Here is a 19,303-nt window from a genome sequence, read left to right on the forward strand (position 1 = left end):
GCTCACTGAGGTGGGCTGGAATGCCTCCTTCCTCCGCTCGTTCCAGGCCAGCTTCCGGGCCTGGATGGTCTCACGGCGAAGCTGGGCCTCCGCCTCGGCCCGGGGTCCCAAGGCCCAGAGAGGCGGGCGAGGCTGCCTCTTCCTGGGCCTAGGGTGTTGGAGCCAGTCCAAAGGGATGGGACGGAGCTGCGGAGGAGGGCTGACCTGCAGGACCGGTGCAGGACAGGCCTCAATGAGGCGGCAGTGGCAGGGCGGATATCCTCTTCTCTCCATTAAGACGACAGTAAATGAAGGAAAAGAAGATCTTGAGAGAGGGGGGGATCTGGAAAGGGGAGGGGAAATTAGGGTAGAGGGAGATGGAAGGCAAGAAGAAATCACGGGGAAGGAGAAGGAAAAAAAGTGATTGGAAAGGCTGAAAGTGAGGAAAGATGGAGAGAGGCTAAGGGTGAGGGAGGGAAGCACAGAAGGAGAAGATTAGGAAAAAAGGATGGAAAGATGAATGGGGAGGGTGAAGAAAAGCAGAGGTGAAACAGAGAGATGGAGCAGGAACTGAATTGCGTAGCCAAAAAGGGAGCTATTATTCTGGATGAATACTACAACTGGCTCCGCTGGCCAGGAGATGATGGCAGTTGCGGGCTGGGGATGATGGGGTTGTCATCCACTACACTCTCTACAAAAAGGAACTGAAAAGGATGGATAGTCGGTTGGTAGTTGAGGGAGAAATGATGAGTCGGTGGGGAGGAAAATGCTGAGTGAAAAGAAAAAGGAACCGGAACAGGAGGCCTTGTAAAGGTGGAGAGTCCAATTGTGACACAAAGGATTCTATGGCTGCAGATGGAATATTGTAAGGGGAAATGGGGAGGGGGGTTCCAGTGCTGGTGCTGATGTCATGAATGCTGATGATTTCTGAGTTTTCTCCCCCCTCTCCCCACATCTCTATGAAACCATTGTAGCCTGGCGTAATCCCATTATTACCGCTTTATCTTGGGAAGAGATGCTTCTTTAAAATAATAGGATTTGGGAAAACCAAAAAACAGGAAAAACTTAAATAGTTCACCTACTTGGGATAGCAAATGTGGGATAGCCCCTGTACCAAAATGCACACAGTTAACTATCTTGAAAGGTATTCCAAACAAAACTTTATTTTCCCGTTTTAAAAAATTGTGTTAAAATGATCGAACACCATTAAAAGCATCAGCTCCAACAAACTCATACATCTGCAAAGAAATAAATTAGAGTTTTTAAAAAGTCAAAGTTTAAAACCAATTTATGTTACAAGTGGCAGTTCCTCCCCATTACTTAACAACTCTGTGCTGGTAGCCTGAGCTCTCCACTTGTCCAACTTTATCTTGGAGCATGGAAAGTCAGGCTTTTGGACTGCACCCTCTCCCTCCTGAATTCCCCCATCACAATGGTCAGTGGTAATCCTGGCTGGAAGCTTAGGGGAGCTGCAGTCCAAAAAAAACCCTAACTTTTCCTGAGCTCAATGTAAGCACTTCAAACAGAAACCCGTTTCCCGCAAATCAAAAAAAGGACGGATTGTCTCCCCACCGAAAGATCCTGTGTTGAAAGCAAAGATGAATCCATTGGTATCACCATCAAAAAATTCTACCCGGCCATCCTCATAATCCAGGACCACAAGAATTTGGGTGGGCTGTTGTTTCAACCTCAAAACAATTGGCTCAGGCATGATCACTGCCACAAGCTCACATGCAAGGTATGAGGCAGAGTGGAATGGCTTCCTCAAAGACCAGACCCCCTCAACAGGATTCATCTGTAGTACTCCCTTTTTCTTGGTGGATTCCTTTGCAACCCCTATAGCCCAGCTCCCCATCCCCCCTATTTCCACTGCCCACCAATGGATTCCAGTGGTAAATCTCTGACTGCCCAACACGCAAGTCTCCCAGCTATATCTCTCTGGGTTGTTAGGCAAGGTCTTCTTCAGATGTTCTCTTTTCTTCTTTCTAGTTTCCCATGACACAGTCATCAGATCCTCAGACAGTCTGAGGTAGGGATGAGCCGTGTCTGGATCAAACGTCACACACACTGCAGGAGACAAAACAAGTGAATATGTCAGAGGCTGCATCCACATTGCAGGCATAATCCAGGTCGACACCACTTTTAACTGGCATGATTCAATGCTATGAAACTGTAGTTCTATGAGACACTGAGCCTTCTCTGTCAGAGGGCTCTGGTGCCAAAACAAACTACAGTTCCAAGAGTTTCATAGCCTGAAGCCATGGCCATCAAAGTGGTGTCAAACAGAATTATTTCTGTAGTGTGGATGCAGCCATAGAAGCCTGTGTGGGCTGAGGGTAAACAGCTACTGGAGACTCGCACTCACATTGCACCTTCTTCCAAAATTTCATTGGAACTTGTCCAGACTTGGAAAAGTTACACTGGTTGGACTACCAATCTCAGAATGCCCCAACCGGCATGACTATTCTAGTTAGGAGATCCTGTGAGTTTTAATCCAGTAACTATAAACTTCCAAATTCTGCCCTTATCCTAATCCCATGTGGTCCTCTACAAGCCATTCATCCGAGGCTCAGACTGTGCTGGCTGGTGGATTCTATGAGTTGTAATCCAAAAAACTGGCTCAATATAGTGTAGTGGTTTAAGTGTTGGACTACGACTCCGGAGCCCAGGATTTGAATCTTCACTTGGTCATAGCAACCCATTGGGTGATGTTAGACAAGTCACACTCTTACTGTATTAAAATTATTTAAAATGGCACTTTAAAAAGATAAAATACAATTGAATAATATAAAACAATTACAACTGTTCAATTTAAAGTATGACTGAGCAGGGAAATGAATGCTGATCTCTAGAGCTCTAACCCAGCACTCAAATCACTATGTCATACAGATTTCATTTAGTGAGCTACTAAAATTGCATTTCCTAGATTGTACTCTTTGACAGAATGCCACAGCAGATCCTATCCACATGTCATACTATTTATATTCCATTTTTCCTTAAAGAAACTCAAGGCTCCTTCCCACTTCATTCTCACAACGAGCTGTATGGCAGATCTGGATTAATCCAAGACCATCCATTGAGTTTCTTGACTCAGTGGAAACTAGAACCCAGACCTCTCAATCTCACACTCTAACCACTATACAATATTCCCGCTTCATCCCAACCCATCTCACCTTAGCTAACCATCCTGTCCAAGAACTGTTCCAACCCAGGTTTTGGGTGCAGAAAAAAAGAACACATCAGCTAAATTTTACTGAAGTAGTTCAATCATTACCCAATGCCCTAGTAGCCCATTATCTAACGAAATCTGCTGCTACAGAGTGAGACAATCTCTTTGGACCACAAACCAGCCTAAGGGCCCATTCACATTACAAAAAAAATCGGTTCTGAAACCGATTCAATCACGTGAAGTTCCTACTCACCCCGAATCTCACACAAGCGAATCCGGGGCTTGCACACCCATTCCGTGTTAAATGGCCCCTAGCGCGGTGTTTTTGAAATCGGCGCAAATACCGTTTCTTTTGGAAAACCCCGGGTCCTGGGAATGAGAACTTGGCCTCGATCACGATCGAGGCAAATTGAGGGAGGGATTTAGGTCAGAGGGTGGGCAAAGGGCAAGGCATTTCCTCCCCTCATCGGAGGGGAGGGGGAGGAGGAAAGAGCCCTGGGAAGAAGAGAGCAAGGGAAGGCATTCTTTAGGAGCCTCTTTTCCCTGCATCCCCTGCCCAAAGCCCTCTGTCGCTGGGCATTCCTTCCCTTGCAGGAGCTAAAAATTCAGGTCACGAACGGAGCTCATGTCAGGCAAACCCCCCCCCCTTTTCAAATTCAAACAATTTTTTGGAGCAAATATGCGCATTGAATGCATTATGTTTGTATTCCAGAGGCAGATGGAGCTGGACTTGCACTTTATATCCTTGGATCTCCTTGCCTTCTGCAGAGGGGGAAGCTACAAATGTTGCAAACAATCAATGTTACATTTTTAACAATTTTTTTGGAGCAAATATGCGCATTGAATACATTATGTTTGTATTCCAGAGGCAGATGGAGCTGGGCTTGCACTTTATATCCTTGGATCTCCTTGCCTTCTGCAGAGGGGGAAGCTACAAATGTTGCAAACAATCAATGTTACATTTTTAACAATTTTTTTGGAGCAAATATGCGCATGGTTTGTCTTCTTGAGCAGATACAGCAAGGGAAGCAAAGGGAAAGCTAATGTTGCTTTTAAAAGCATAAAAAAAATGCATGGCAATCCCATCCTTTGCCTGGGACAGGGGCAGATCTGACCCCAAAGCCCACAGGTTTATAAAAAGAGAGAGAGAGAGAGAGGCATCTCTCTCCCTGCTTCAGCCGCTGAAACCCCTGTGCCTGCCTCTTTAAAAAGGGAGGACACTTTCCCCGATGCCCTGCAAACGTCACCATGACGATAGCTTGATTGGCAGCAGCCACCTCGCCAGCAGACACAGAATGCATTCGATTTCTAATTTGCAGGTCAAAATGCATTCGATTTCAAATTTGTAGTGGGCACTTGCTAACGGAGCGATTCGGGGGAGGGGCATCCGGATCAGCCCAGTTCCTTCCAGGTCTTTTAGACCAGTATGAATGGGGCCTAACATAACCTGATTGTACTACTGCATAAGGGGCTGCTATTGAGACACCACAAAAGGTTTCCCATGCCATTTGAGTTTCTTTCAGACAGTTACCTTTATTTGCAAATTCCTTCAGACGATCTGTTAGGGAAACAAAAAAGGGGACAAACTGAGAGTCAAACCACCACTAAAAATAGAAGACAAAGGAAAACCCCACATGCATCCTGAAGATGAATACTTTAAATTAGGAAACTGGATTAACTCCTTCAGCTTCTTCAACACAGTTGGAGTGGCTGACTCTGCTTCAGAATTGGTCCTCTGCCCTTTGGTTCAATGCATGCTCCAGAGATGTTATTATGTGTGGAGAGGAGGGTCCCAGACCCCATTTGGATCAGTCAGTAATACCGTGTTTCCCCCAAAATAAGACACTGTCTTATATTTATTTTTCCTTAAGAAGACACACTATGGTTTATTTTCAGGTGAGGTCTTATTTTTATTAAGTATGGTACAACAACCTACATTTATTCAAATATACTTAAGTCATCTTCTTTTGGAACATCATCATAATACTTCAAACCCAGAATTCCATCCTGAATTTCGTGCAACTCCATTTCCTTTAGAACCATTGGCCCCAATCTTTCTGTTCCTTTCCCATCCCTTTCCGTTCTGCACTGGGCTATCACCATTTCAGAGTATGGCTTATACTGCACAAATGTTTGGAAATCCTGCTCTGGCTTATTTTATGGGTATGTCTTATTTTGGGGAAACAGGGTAATAGTGTTGCATAAAGCTCTGTGCTGAACCAATAAATGTTTTGGACTTCAGCTTCCCAAATCCATGGCATTTGGCCATGCTGGCTTGCCCTTCTGGGAGCTGAAGTCCCAAACAGCTGCAGGAGCAAAGGTTGAGAATCACTGGGTTGGAGGAGCCATTTCAGGGAAAGGAAAACAATGCGTGCACACACTAACGCACCCAGTGTTTTCTGGTCAGCCAACAGGGCCTGGGTTGTCCTGGCCACTGGACCTTGAGAGACATGGTTGGTAAAGCTGCTCAATACTAGTGTCCATGCACAATAAGGCAACACGGCATTCAGGACTTCATCCATGACAACAGCATTACCCAGGCTTGCAAGAGTAAGATGATGCTGATGCCAAAAACATCTGGAAAGTTGTAGGTCAGAGAAGGCTGAGTTTATAGCTGGGGAACCCTCCCTTTTCTTTACTACAACCCCCCCCCCCAATCCCCCCCCTCCCAGCTATGCCATCTGGGAGATTCTGGGAGTTACAGTGCAAAATAAAAAGGCCTTTTCAAAGCTCTACCTCAGCTAGATGTTAAAAGCCAAGAACCTCAAAGGCTGACAGGGCAAGTGGTAAAACTGTCACTGGGGGAGGCCAGGCTATATGACTCTCCAGATACCCATTCTCTATGGTCTCTTTCTCACCACACAGTTATAGTACAATGGTCCCATAGCTGCATCCTATTGATTCCTGGAGCTCTCTAGTATAGAATTGTGTTATGTGCCTTCAAGTTACATTTTGACTTATGGTACCTTTACTACAAAGTAAAATTTTAAATGAAGTTTCTTTGTGCTAATTTGGATTCACTGCAAGTCTTACAGCATTTATTCTTATTGCCTCTTTCATTGTGATGATGCACCCAAGGTGTTGTTAAAACAAGGCTAAAATAAGCAAAAGGAAGGGCTCAGAAACAATCATACAGTATCAAACACCCCCATCATCTCTATGTGACACAAGTAGCAACTAAGCTTTCAAAAAGCATGCCAACATCCCCAAAGGGACATATTCATCCGTGTTGGCTGTACAGCAAAATAAAACAAAATACACAATTAGCAAAGGAGTGCTATTTTAAAAAAAAAATCAGTATTACATGGAACCTTAGGTTTCCAAGGAACCCTGATTGAAAAAGCCTAAGACAAAGCAAAAATAAAAATAAAAAAATTATACATAGATTTAGTCAGATTTTTGTGACCATAGCCAATATCTCTTGCTATGCCAAAAACACACTCTTATGTTAACAGTCCACATTAGCCTTTGGTATCTGCTGTAGTTTGGTTCCAGGACAGCCCCATGGATGCCAAAATCTGTGAATGCCCAAGTCCCATTAAATACAATGACATAGTAAAATGGTGTTCCTTATACAGTCTGCCCTTGCCTTACACGGGGATCTGTGCCAAACCACCACCACCCCGCATAAGGCAAATCGTGCATATAGCCATGCGCCCCATTCATTGTATTAGGGCTTGCCATCCGCATGACAAGTCCGTGTATCTTTGCTTTTTGGAATTTATATATTTTTTTAATGTTTTCAAGGCAGGGATGGTTGAATCCATGGATAAAGAATCTGTGGATGCAAAGGGCTGATGGTACTCATATATTTGAGCCATCAATCCCACTTAACACAATGGGGTTTGCACTTCAAAGTCAACATATTCCCAGTTTATGTTTTAATATGTTGTTTTAATAATTGTATGGATGTCTGCTGTGAACCGCCCTGATGTTTCGAAGGGCGGTATACAAATAAAGTTTATTATTTATTTATTTATTTATTTAAGCTGAGTTATTTAAATCAGGGACAGGGCAAGTGGCTTATCAAATCATTTTGCAGCTTCTGGGGCCAAAAATCCATCCTCCAGGCTGTTTTAGACCTATAGTGAGGCTTTTTCTTCCTTTCTTTTTTTCCCAACAGAAAGTGACTTGGAAATTCACTTCTGATCACTTCATGTTGGGGGGAAAGGCCGAAAAAGTGCTACAAAACCTTGAGGAAATACCCAGGGGCACTAGAGAGAAATAAATAAATAAAAATTGTGAGAAGGGCAACTACGTAACTTCCAACAGTTGTACATCCCTGATTTAAATGCTTACTACAGAAAGAAAGGCGTGGGGAGGAAGTAAGGAAAACGGGGATCTCCCAGGATTAGCATTCACATCTCCCCTAAAATGTAGCTTAATCATCATACCCCATTTTAAAAAACCCAAAAATTACCTGGGTGCACAGATGGTTGCAAAATGCTTGGATTCAGAGCTGTCTCAACAAATTCTGTTGAAGAAGGAAAAAGGTAACAAAACAACTAAATCAGATAATTGTACATGCGCTAAGAAACCAGCACTCAGACTCAGACAGTGAAGCAGAAGGTCAAGATGAGGGAGATGGCCATGATAGTGAGACAGCGGACCCAGAAGGTATGACAGTTTCTGAAGAGCAAGACAGAGAACTGACAGCACCTACCATGGCAGAACTAAGGAAGGAAAAGGAAGGACTATGGAAGTCTACATAAATTCAACGTAGACAGTGAGGAAAGCTAATAATTTTAAAAGTTCCTGTAAATTGGATGAAACGTTGATCAGAATGGAGAGTGTAGTCAAGAAATCAGAACACTAGGACTGGGAAGGGCCGTCAAGAAAGCACTAGACAAGATCCTAAAGTGTAAAAATATAACACTAACATTAAAGTTAGAATCATATAAGCCATCGTATTCCCCAGCACTATGTATGAATATGAGAGCTGGACAGCGAAGAAAGCGGTTAAAAAGAAAATCAACTTATTTGAGACGTGGTGCTGAAGAAGAGTGCTGAGGATATTGTGGACAGCCAAAAACACAAACAAATGGGTCCTTGGTCAGATCAAGCCTGAATACTCCCTGGAAGCCAACTTGATGAAATTGAGGCTGCCATATTTTGGCCACATAGGCCCCATACACACTGGCCAAAATAAAGCTGCTTCGAGTCACTTTGGAGGTATGCTGTTTAAATTATGCGTGCATCCTAAGAGTCCAAAAGCTGTGCCAAAACTGTGCTCCAGTCCTTACGACTGGATTGTGTCTTTGGCATGGCTTCCAGACTTTTAGGACGCATGTATCATGAAAACAGCATACTTCTAAAGTGACTCGAAGCAGCTTTATTTTGGCCAGTCTGTATGGGGCCATAATGAGAAAGCATGACTCAATATAAAAGACAATAATGCTAGAGAAGCTGAGGGGCAACAGAGAAGAAGACCACATGACAGATAGTTTGACTCACTAGGCATGAATTTGCAGGACCTGAGCAGATCAGTTGAGGACAGGTTGTTTTGAGATGTCTCATCCTCAGAGTCGCCGAGAGTCTGGGCTGACTTGAGGGCAGCTAACATTAATGGAAGTTGGAGCGTTTAAGAACCTAACACTTCTTAATGAAGGAACAGCTGCCTCATGACAACAGGCCATAAATTCTAGCACCTCCCTTGGGGAATTTGTTGCTCACAACAGTTCTATCTGGTCAATGCAACATTCCTGACTCCTGATAATCTCAAACCTTCTTCCATTAAGGACTATGCTTCTGGATCTCCTATTTGGATTGTTGTTTGGGTTAATTGCTTGACTGTGTATGACTTGGGCTGGCCTGACTACACTGCTGTGTCATCTTTGCCAGTGAGCCATGCATCCCTCTGGGATTCTCCCTTGTTCTGCTGCCTCCTGTATTCTCTCTCTGGGAGATCTGGATTTGTGTTGACACCAACACAGGATAGCGGAGGAGACATGAGAAGAGTGTAAGAAATTCTGCTCAGTGAGATGAAGAAGATTCTCCTCTTTTCCCATAATATTAGAATTTGAGTTTATTCACGAAAGCTGCATGGTAGGAGATTTGGAAAAGCTAAAAGGCAGCAATTCTTTATATTGCTCATGGTTAAACTGTACAATTCACTACCACAAGATGTAGTGATGACTGCCAAATTGTGTGGCTATAAAAGAAATATGGACAAATTCAGGAAGGATGGAGATATCATCCTTCCTATGATGAATAAGAATATCTTCCAGTACAGACTGGTAGCTGTGATGTGAGGTGGGGAATCCACATCTGATTTTATTCTAAACTTTAAAGGAACAACCCAAAGGGTTGAGCAAGGGAAGGAGATGGCATTCAGCATCTCAGAGCCCAAACAGACAGACTAAAATAAAGCTGCTTCGGGTCGCTTTGAAGGTATGCTGCTTAAATGACACACGCATCTTAAGAGGCCAGAAGCTGCACCAAAGCTGCACTCCTGTCCTTAGGACTGGAGCATAGCTTTAGCATGGCTTCCGGCTTCTTAGGACGCATACGTCATTTAAGCAGCACACTTCCAAAGTGGCCCAAAGCAGCTTTATTTTGGCCTGTCTCTTCGGGCCCTCAGATACTTACTTTAAAGTTCAGACAAAAAACCCTGAAACAGATCCCCAAAATCAGAACCCACTCCACTGAATTTCCTTCTAGTATCACATTTGATCTTAGAAGCTAAGCAGGGTTAGGCTTGATTGGTACATGGATGGGAGATTGATAACAAAAAAGCAGGTGCTGCAAGCTAAATTTCAGGGGACAGAACTGGAAAAACCACCTCTGAATATTCGTTGTCTAAGAAAACCCTATGAAAGTCATAGGGTTATCATAAGTCAACAGGCTACTTGAAGGCAGACATACACACACACACCAGGGGCAGTATGTCTTTGAGTATCACTTGCTGGGAAGCATTAGGGGGTTATGAGCTTTTTATGGGTTTTTCAAGGGAGACAAGGTCCCCATGATATTCTTCAAAATGAACTAGTAAACTGTAGGCTAGTCAAGATGATTGTTAGGTGGATTTGTAATTGATTGACCAATGATTTGGATGATGGAACAGAGGGCATGCTTTTGAAATGTGAAGATGACACCACATTAGGATGGATAGCTAATACCCCATAGGACAGGGTCAGAATTCAACATGACCGTGACAGAATGAAGTTGGGCTAAAACAAAATGAATTTCAACAAGCAAAATGTAAGGCACTACATTTAGGCAGTAAAAATAAAATGCACATATACAGGATAGTTGACACCTGGCTTGACAACTGTTTGTATGAAAGGGATCTAGGAGTCTTGGTGGACCACAAGCTGAACATGAATCAAAAGTGTGATGCAGCAACTTAAAAAGCCAATGCAATTCTGGACTGAAACAATAAGAGCAGATTGTTTAGATCAAGGGAAGTAATAGTGCCACTCTATTCTGCTTTGGTCAGACCCCTCCTTGAATACTGTGTCACTTCTGGGCTCCATAATTAAAAAGGATGTTGAGAAACTGGAGCGTGCCCAGAGAAGGGGGACTAAAATGGTAAAGAGTCTGGAAACTATGTGAGGAACAACATAGGGAGCTGATTATGTTTACCCTTGAGAAGAGAAGATGAAGGGGTCACATGCTAGCCATGTTTAAATATTTGAAGGAATGTAATACTGAAAATGGAACAAATTTGTTTTCTGCAGCTCCAGAGACTAGGACATGGAGCAGTGGATGCAAACTACAGCAAAAGAGATTTCCCCTCAACATTAAGAAGAACTTACTGACAGTAAATCCTGTTTGACAGTGGAATATGTTTTGCGGAGTCTTCTCTTTTGGAGGTTTTTAAACAGAGGCTAGAAGGCCATCTGTCAGGATTGCTTTAATTGTATTCCTGCACGGCAGAATGGGGTTGGACTGGGTGGCTCTTGGGGTTTCTTTCAGTTCTGCAGTTCTATGATCTGGTTGGTCACTGTGGCCTTCTTTAGTCTGATTCTCTATACTTCTTACATTCTTATGACACAGGTCCATTTATGGAGGGAGGAGCAGCTTTTCTTTAAGTTTTCCACCTCCCCAGAAGAACCACAAAAAGAAAGAAAGATGGGGGTAGGGAATAAAAATGTCTACTCAGATACCCTGAGGCAACCTTCAGCTGTCCCTTAAATCAGAAACAGCACAGAATTAAGATACGTACTCTCAGAAACCAGAATGGTGTAGCAGTTTGAGACTAGGATTCTGGGAAATGAGGGTTTGAAATGTGTACACAACCATGGAAATGCACTGGGTGACCTTGACCAAGCCATATTCTCTCAGCCTCACAGGAAGGCAAGGGCAAACCTCCTCGGGAAAAATCTTGCCAAGAAAACCCTATGATAGCTTCACCTTAGGGTCACTCTAAAATGGAAAGGACTTGAAAGTACACAAACAGAGAGATTAGCACCCATGCCCCTATTTAAATTACCCCAAATACCTTTATAATTTTCGATAGCCCTCTCTAAAACAGAATTTTTCAGACAGGAATATCTGAACTTTTCATCCAGGCTGGGAGAAAGATCCTGTGTATACTCTTCTATGTCCTTCTTATACCTAGAAAGGAATATGTCTCCAGTTGAAGGAACAGAAATAGTAATCTTGAAAGCATGAAATGGCATGCTAGGCTCTTAACTCAAGGGTTTATTTTACGCACAGGGGCCCCAGACTATCCTTTGAAAACTCACAAACATTGTGAAGAAACAGCTCCAATTTTCATCAATTTCACTCAGGATAAGGGGGAAATTTTCTGAAATAATTTAGGACTGGGCCAACCCATTTTGCTGTGCGAGGCACAGCAACCTCTTCTCCAAATCAAATAGCATAGACCTCAAAGCCAGGTGTATTATTTTGACATATGAGGGAGGATATGTCACAAACACCTCTCCTTGTGTGGCTCATTGACCGTAATAAATCTTATTTCAACTGTCGGAACCCAGAATTCAAAGAAAACCCATTTCTAATTACAGTAGACCCTCCACATTTGCTGGGGTTAGGGGCACAGGACCCAAGTGAAAAAAATGCAAATAAAAAAACCCACTATTTATTTTACCTGAGAGAACACATCTCTAGAAATCTCTAGATCCTCCAGGACAATTCTATGGTCAAGATCTGCCAGAAATTGATCATGAAATTGCACTGGAGAATTTACAAATGCCTAGAAAAGTGTTATCTCTAGGAATCTCTAGGTCCTCCAGTGTGACTTTTGGCAGAAGCTGACAACAGAGTTATGATGTACAACCTAGAGATTCATAGAGAGAATGTATTTATCAAATCCATGAGCAATCAAATCCTCAAAAGTCAAAGCCACAAATGTGGAGGGCTGACTGTGTTGATTTTACCCAAAAGATGTTTATGGCTTGATTTCCTTTCATTCTTAAAAATAGGACTGAAGTTGACCCAGAACAGAAACCAAATAGAGTGGGGTGAGCAAGATGAGGAACAAAAGGGAAATGCCAACCCATTTGAAGAATCGGAAAAAACAATATGAACCACAAAGAGTGCTGAATATCTCATTCGATTTCAAAAGCTGCTCCATTAGGAACAGAGGTTTTCAACCCAAATAGGAATGGGAATGAGAAAAAAACTGTATACCTGTCCAAAGCATTTCTCATGTTCTGAAAAAGAGAGAAATGGGTCTTAGCTCCACAGACAAAACATTAGAATCCATCTTATTCTAATGGTGACTTACTTCTCCCTTTTCCTTGTCTTTGGGGAAAAAAAATACTTGCTCCCAGAATCAAGACCTCATGAAAAGTGTCATTCTGTGCAAATCTCACCTGTAAGAATTTATTTGCTGGCTGCTCACATATCTCTTCTATTTCAGTGGTCAGCTGAGAGACTCTGGAAATCCCATTAGAGATGTTAGTCATATTTTTTTCTGTCCTCTTCTCCATCTCTTTCACCATCTCTTCCAGACGAACCATCCATAAGCTCTGGCTCTCTTCAAGAAACTTGTGCATTTTGTCAAAGGCAGATCTGGCCCTAAGATGCTCCAATTCAAACTTTTTCTGAAGAGAATACATGTAAAGGAGGAAACAGAGATAGAATTGAGAGCCAGTAGTATAGTACTGTATAGTAGTTTGAATGATGGACTAGCATTCCAGAAGACCAGAGTATGAATTCCCCTTTGGCAATGGAAACCCACTGGCCTACCTTGAGCAAGTCTCACTCTCAGATTAATAATATTAATAATAAGGTTTATTTATAATGCCCTTCCACCAAAGGGCAGGATATCAAACATATATAATCAAAAACTGACGATAAAACACAAGCCTGTAAAATGCTAAAATGATATGCTAATATACTAAAACTCCTTATCAGTCACTACTTATCTCAGCAACCTTAGACACACTCAGCAATGCAGCTATCCAGAGAATCAAAGAGGAAGGTCTTGAATCCTTCATAAAAGTGGGTAAGATCTTCCTTCCTCCAGCTGGAGGTGTAAACAAAGACTCTTCCACAAATGTGGAGCCAGATCCTGAAAGGCTTGCAGCCTTGGTAGAGCTGTATGCATTGGTGGAACCGCTGATAATCCTATGCTGGTAGATCTTAAATTCCGAGATGGTAGCTACCATACTAGTCAAGCTGCCAGATACTGGGGGAGGTTAAAGCACAGGGGATTAAATACCAGGACCAAAAGGAATTTTAGGTCTCAATGAAAGACAATCTTGCCAAGAAAACCTGAGGATCAGCAGTCAAAACATTGACACTGGCAACTGAAAGATTGGCAGGTTGGTAGTTTGAGACCCAAGCGCTGCATGACAGAGCTTCTATCCATAGTCCCTGTTTATGCCAACCTAGCAGTTCAAAAACATGTAAAAGTGCAAGTAGATAAATAGGTACCACTTTGATACAACCACAATGACAACAACAGACAGAATATAAAAGTCCATCAAGCCTCTCCTCCTTATTATCTATCCCTTAATTCCATCTTGCTTTATAAAATTCCTTGACGGAAGCCAGTCTCTCTCTAGAGCTTGAACATCTTTCTAATTTAGTTTACCAGTTAACTTGTCAATTTCCACTATTTCAACCAATTTCAACAATCATTCATCAGATGATCACACTTCCTTATTTTTTCCAAAATTGAGCTAATAATAACTTTGCTGCCATCACCACGTGATATGTATTCAAAATCATAAAAATATCAATAATTTGGGTTTGGGCCTGGAAGAATTTAGTACAAAAATTAAATAAAAATGAGACATTATAGTAATTTTTAAAAATGTAATTAATAAAAAGGTCTGAATACCAGAGATACTCAGAAAGTATTGGATGTTAAGAAATTTAAATGGGATTGTAAGAATGTGAGGCTGTATATTTAATGTATCTTTGGGGGTGGGGGTAATAAGAGTTAAAATAGATTGAGAGATGGTCAACAATTACAGGAAATATTGCTACTGATGTTTAGAACAATATGTAAAGAACATTTTATAAATTTTGTGGTTTATTGACTGAAAATGATTTTAGATTGTAAGCCTGAGGGCAGGGAACCGTCTAATTAAAAATAACATTTGTAAACCACTCTGATAGCCTTTAGAGCTGAAGGGTGGGGTATAAATACCATAAAATAAATAAATAAATTGGGGCCGGGGAAATGTCCACCAAGCCAATTTAGCTAGGAACCTGGGACTATGACAACAAAAACCTCATCTGTTCCTAAAATGTGTATGCATAGAAGAAGGGGACCATTTGCCCAGTTAATATCCACTAACCATGCTAGCTAAAAGAACTCCGTCAGTGAAAAGCCCCAAAACTGTTAACTTTTTTTCACATGAATGATTTCAAATGATTCACTCAGGCGTGATACATACCGGCAAAATGTAGCGTGGCTGCGGCCGCAGTAGGGTTAGGGAGCACGCACCATTCAGATGCTCCGTAACCCTAATACATACTAGGGTTAGCCTAGTACGTACTGGAAGTACAAAATGGTGGTGCTCTGTCTACACGAGCGCTGCCATTTTGACGCCACAGACGCTTAGCATCCGCACGTCCCGGAACGTTTGTGATGCTGCAAGTGCGTCATTGGCGCATTGCGGTGTCACAAATGCGCCACAAGAAGAACACGCTGTTTGTGGGTTCTTTTTGCTCCATGGAGAAGCCCTGCGGTCTGGAGGCTGCAGCTTCCCCACGGAGCAAACTAGGGTGGCGGGAGACTGCTCTTTTTGGGCGGTCTGTGTCCTGCCTCAGTTAAAGCAACATTACACTGCATATAGAGAATTATGTATCTATGGAAAAGACATGTGCACTAATTGTGAATGTAAACTGCAATGCACATATCAAAATCTGAAGTGCCCATGGTGGCTGGAGGAGTCTGGGATTTGCAGTCGAAAAAAGTAACTTTTCCAAGTTCTGCAAAGAATACCACATAGGCAGAGAAAAGAGAAAAATCATTATTTTCACTAACAGCAGACATGGCAAGTTTACCCATAGACATTCAGGACCATAACATGTGAGCCATACCAATGAACACCTACCCGAAATTCATGTCTACTCAGGTCTTCAAATGATTTCAGGGTCTTTAGTTTTCCTTTCTCTTTCTTCAGAACTTCTAAGAGGGCTTTGAATTTCTCCTGCAAAAACAAATGTTTTAAAAGGTGCTCTTTCTATTAAGTGGTCTATGATTTCTGTCTGATTTAAGACTGAAAATACAGTAAGTCTCGTTCAAAAACATAATTCCTGAGGAAGATCCAGTAGTTCTTGTGTGACTTTCTCCTTTTCACCTGCACAAAACTGTGCAGTTTGGCGAACAGGTGAATGTGTGTTGTGGCCTTCAAGTTGTTTCCGACCCCAAGACAAACTTATCACAGGGTTTCCTTGGCAAGTTTCTTCAGAGGGGGTTAGTCATTGTCATCCTCGGAGGCTGGGAGACTGTGACTTGCCCAAGGTCACTGAAGTATTTATTATTGCTTGTAATGTCTGTATCACATGTTCAGCTAAAGATACTGCCACTGCTAGGTAATCCTTTAAAATGTTCATTGCTTTGCCTAAATATGACCCTACCAAAACAACCAACCCCCCAATATCTAGGCCACTGGTATTATTCTTCCACACTGGAGAACAGGGATGTGGTCTTCTAGGAAGAAGTTGGATTCCAATTGCCCTTGGATTCGATTCCATGCAAGGCCATAGAAACGTACTTGGTGGCTTTGGGCGAGTCACACACTCTCAACCCCAGAAAAACCCATGATAGGTTTGCCTTAGACTTGTCATAAGTCAGAAATGATTTGAAGGCACAAAACAACAAATAAGTCCCAGTTTCAGGGGAAAGGCAAGGTATAAATGAAGTGTGCTTATGTTCTTATAAACCTTGTAGTCTTGGACTGCTTCCTCAATAGGGACCACTTTGTGACTGCGGTGTGTGAACTTGCAGCACACCACACAAATGGGGGTAATATCATCCATACAGAAGAATTTGAGCAACCCCTGGTGCTTGTCGCACATGTCCCCCTCCTCTTCTCCATTTTTTAGCCGTTGAAGTTTCTTGACCAGATTGGCAACGTTGGCCAGTTGCCTGTTTGGCTTGAACTGCTTTTGCTGAACCAGTTCTCTGCATTGAGGGCAGGAAGCCTCTTTGTCAGATTCCTCCCAATACTGGCTGAGGCAGGCCTGGCAGAAATTGTGCCCGCAGTCTATGGTCACGGGGTCCTTGAAGCACTCCAGGCAGATGGTGCATGTTGTTTCCTCACAGAATTCCTCAACAAAGTTCTCAGCTGCCATGGGCGCTAATTCCTGAAAGCATGAAAAGCAACCTAGTTAAAGCAAAGCTCAGTGAGATCGAACCAAAAGCCCACCAAAAAAGGGTTGCCATATTCCAGTCTCTCATACCTGGGTATCTAATTTGCATACTACGCAAATTATAATTATGCATATTTTTAACTTGCATTCTGCATTTGTAAATTCTACACATTTATCATTTGCACTTTTTCTATTATGTTTCAGCTTCAATACCAGTACCAAGCTAAGACCGCTTTTTAAATTCTTTTTCTTCCTAGCTGGTATGAAGAAAGGGAGGCTTCCAAGCAGCCCCAAGAGAAGAACAGGACTTCTTTTACTCTCGCAAGACACCAAGGTGGCCTACCCATTTATCCACCAGACCATTGGTTTGATTTCAACAGTAGCTCTCCACTTTTCTCCCTTTACAAAATGATCCTTGTCTAGGGGTAGTTGGTGAGGAAGCCTTATTTACTGGAACATACCACTACAGTGGAATCAGTTAGAGAAGAAATCTACACTTTCCAGCGCAAGTTTTACTGCAGCAGACACACAGCTACAACTCAACACTGAAAGCCTATGTTTGTCCAAGCCCTCCTTCACAATCCTTCTAATGCCTTATAGATTTAAAATTAAAATAGGCACATAAAACAAATACACAACTGTCCAAACATATACATCTAACATATGCATCTATCCCACAATACCAACCACACCTCCTATCCCTCCTAGACATATACATCCACAGAAGCAAACCATTAGAGAAACAATTCATCGGTTTCTTCCATATCTCAGCTCCGTTCTTCCCTTACATTCCTTCTTTCCATCATCTTCCCATAAATGGACAGTACCTTATTTATGCCAAACATTAATTCCATTTGGATTTCCTTTAACACATTCTTCTTCTTCCCTCACACAAACCATTCCATACTTCTATTCTCTTCCCTATTAATCCTTTTTTCTTTTCCCCTAACACTACATCTAACTCTTTTATCTTCTTAACTGTTTTATTCACTCAGTGTAGTTCTTTTTCCACTATCCTTCCAATGCTAATGAAGTTAACACACTTCCCAGTAGACAGAGGAAGAGGAAGAAAAAATAGGCTATATAGTCATAAAAAGACTTTGTAAAGAAAAAACCTTCATTGCCAGGGACATTGTTAAGTTATGCCTGTACTCTGATTTCAGCAGTAATTCCCTGCTTTTTCCTTTTACAGGTTTATCAGAAAAACTTCAGCCTCACTTTTCACAAGAGGAAAAAGAACACAGAAGCCTATGGTCTTGTCTTCTCATGTAGAAAAAGTGCAAAGAGGAAAATGTTGACCTTTACTCTGGATTGAGAGCCTGTCTGACCCACCATCGCCCTAAAAAAGAAAGTACTATAAATAAGTACTTCCCTTTTTATTACCACAATAACAAACACAATACAGTTACAGGCTGAGGTTCCCTTATCCAAGAGGCATGGGACCAGAGATGTTTTCACTTTCAGATTTTTTTGGATTTCTGAATACCTGTATTTACTTGACATGTGCACAATGAGATATCTCGGCGATGGAACCAAATGTGAGCACGGAATTTATTTGCTTTTCATATGTATCTTATACACATTGCCTGAAGGTAACTTTATACAATATTTTAAAATAGCCCGAACAGCCAGGCCAAAATAAAGCTTCTTCGGATCACTTTGGAGGTATGCTGTTTAAATGACAGATGCATCTTAAGAGGCCAGAAGCTGTGCCAAAGCTGTGTTCCAGTCCTTAAGACTGGAGTGTGGCTTTGGCATGGCTTCTGGCCTCTGTTTAAATGTATCATTTAAACAGCATACTTCCAAAGTGACCCAAAGCAGCTTTATTTTGGTCTGGCTGTTTGGGTCCAAAGTTTGTGAACATTGAACCATCAGAAAGCAAAGGCATCACGATCTCAGCCACCCATGAAAAAATTTTTGGTTTTTCTAATGTTTTGGATTTGGGAATTCCAGGAAGAGAGAACCAGCCTGTATTCAAAGAGAGAGATGCTGACTCTCAAGTTTCCTTGCTTTTTAGGACACTGCAAAGACACTCCGCACATGCTCAAGAGCTGCTGTGACCCTGGGCAGGTCACACTGTCTCAGACTCAGAGAATGGTAATGGCAAACTTCCTTGGAAAAAACATGCCAAGAAAGTCCTATGACATCGTCACCATACGTTGGAAATGACTTGAAAACACACAACAATGACAACAACTACTGGTAGGTTTAGATCTCTTATTAAAAGAAAGCCGAGTGTTTTTTGTCAGAAATGAATCCCGTTCAGAACAACTTACTCACAGCATCTGATATCAATTTATGAGGCTACTAGAGCAAATCAGCCATCCTTTGGCTCTGCTCCACCCCTTTAGTCTAGGTTTTTTTTTCTTTACCATGGAGAACACACATTAAGTCACATATGAAAAAAAGAGA

The 19,303-nt window shown here is 42.1% G+C and overlaps 1 protein-coding gene across 1 annotated transcript; it reads right to left on the reverse strand.

Moving 5' to 3' along the window:
* Positions 1-1,483: 1,483 nt before the first annotated feature.
* On the reverse strand, positions 1,484-16,873 carry LOC149320999 (zinc finger protein RFP-like). The gene is made up of 8 exons (XM_089492599.1): positions 16,463-16,873; positions 15,631-15,726; positions 12,931-13,161; positions 12,746-12,768; positions 11,592-11,707; positions 7,569-7,622; positions 4,680-4,706; positions 1,484-2,046 (listed from the first exon to the last, which is right to left on the reverse strand). The coding sequence occupies exons 1-8, from the start codon at positions 16,871-16,873 to the stop codon at positions 1,484-1,486; spliced, it is 1,521 nt and encodes a 506-aa protein (XP_089348725.1).
* Between the last annotated feature and the right edge of the window lie 2,430 nt (positions 16,874-19,303).

The sequence above is a fragment of the Sceloporus occidentalis genome, unplaced genomic scaffold (assembly GCF_023333645.1).
Source record: "Sceloporus occidentalis isolate IW3139 unplaced genomic scaffold, rSceOcc1.0.p SCAF_1, whole genome shotgun sequence".
Lineage (NCBI taxonomy): Eukaryota > Metazoa > Chordata > Lepidosauria > Squamata > Phrynosomatidae > Sceloporus > Sceloporus occidentalis.

Excerpts from the sequence above, each read along its gene's own strand:
- LOC149320999 (XM_089492599.1), bottom strand. The coding sequence starts at position 16,873 with ATGGCAGCTGAGAACTTTGTTGAGGAATTCTGTGAGGAAACAACATGC. Across the intron at positions 12,769-12,930 it reads CAGCAAATAAATTCTTACAG|AACATGAGAAATGCTTTGGA; the intron begins GTGAGATTTGCA and ends TCTCTTTTTCAG. Across the intron at positions 11,708-12,745 it reads ATGAGAAATGCTTTGGACAG|GTATAAGAAGGACATAGAAG; the intron begins GTATACAGTTTT and ends ATTCCTTTCTAG.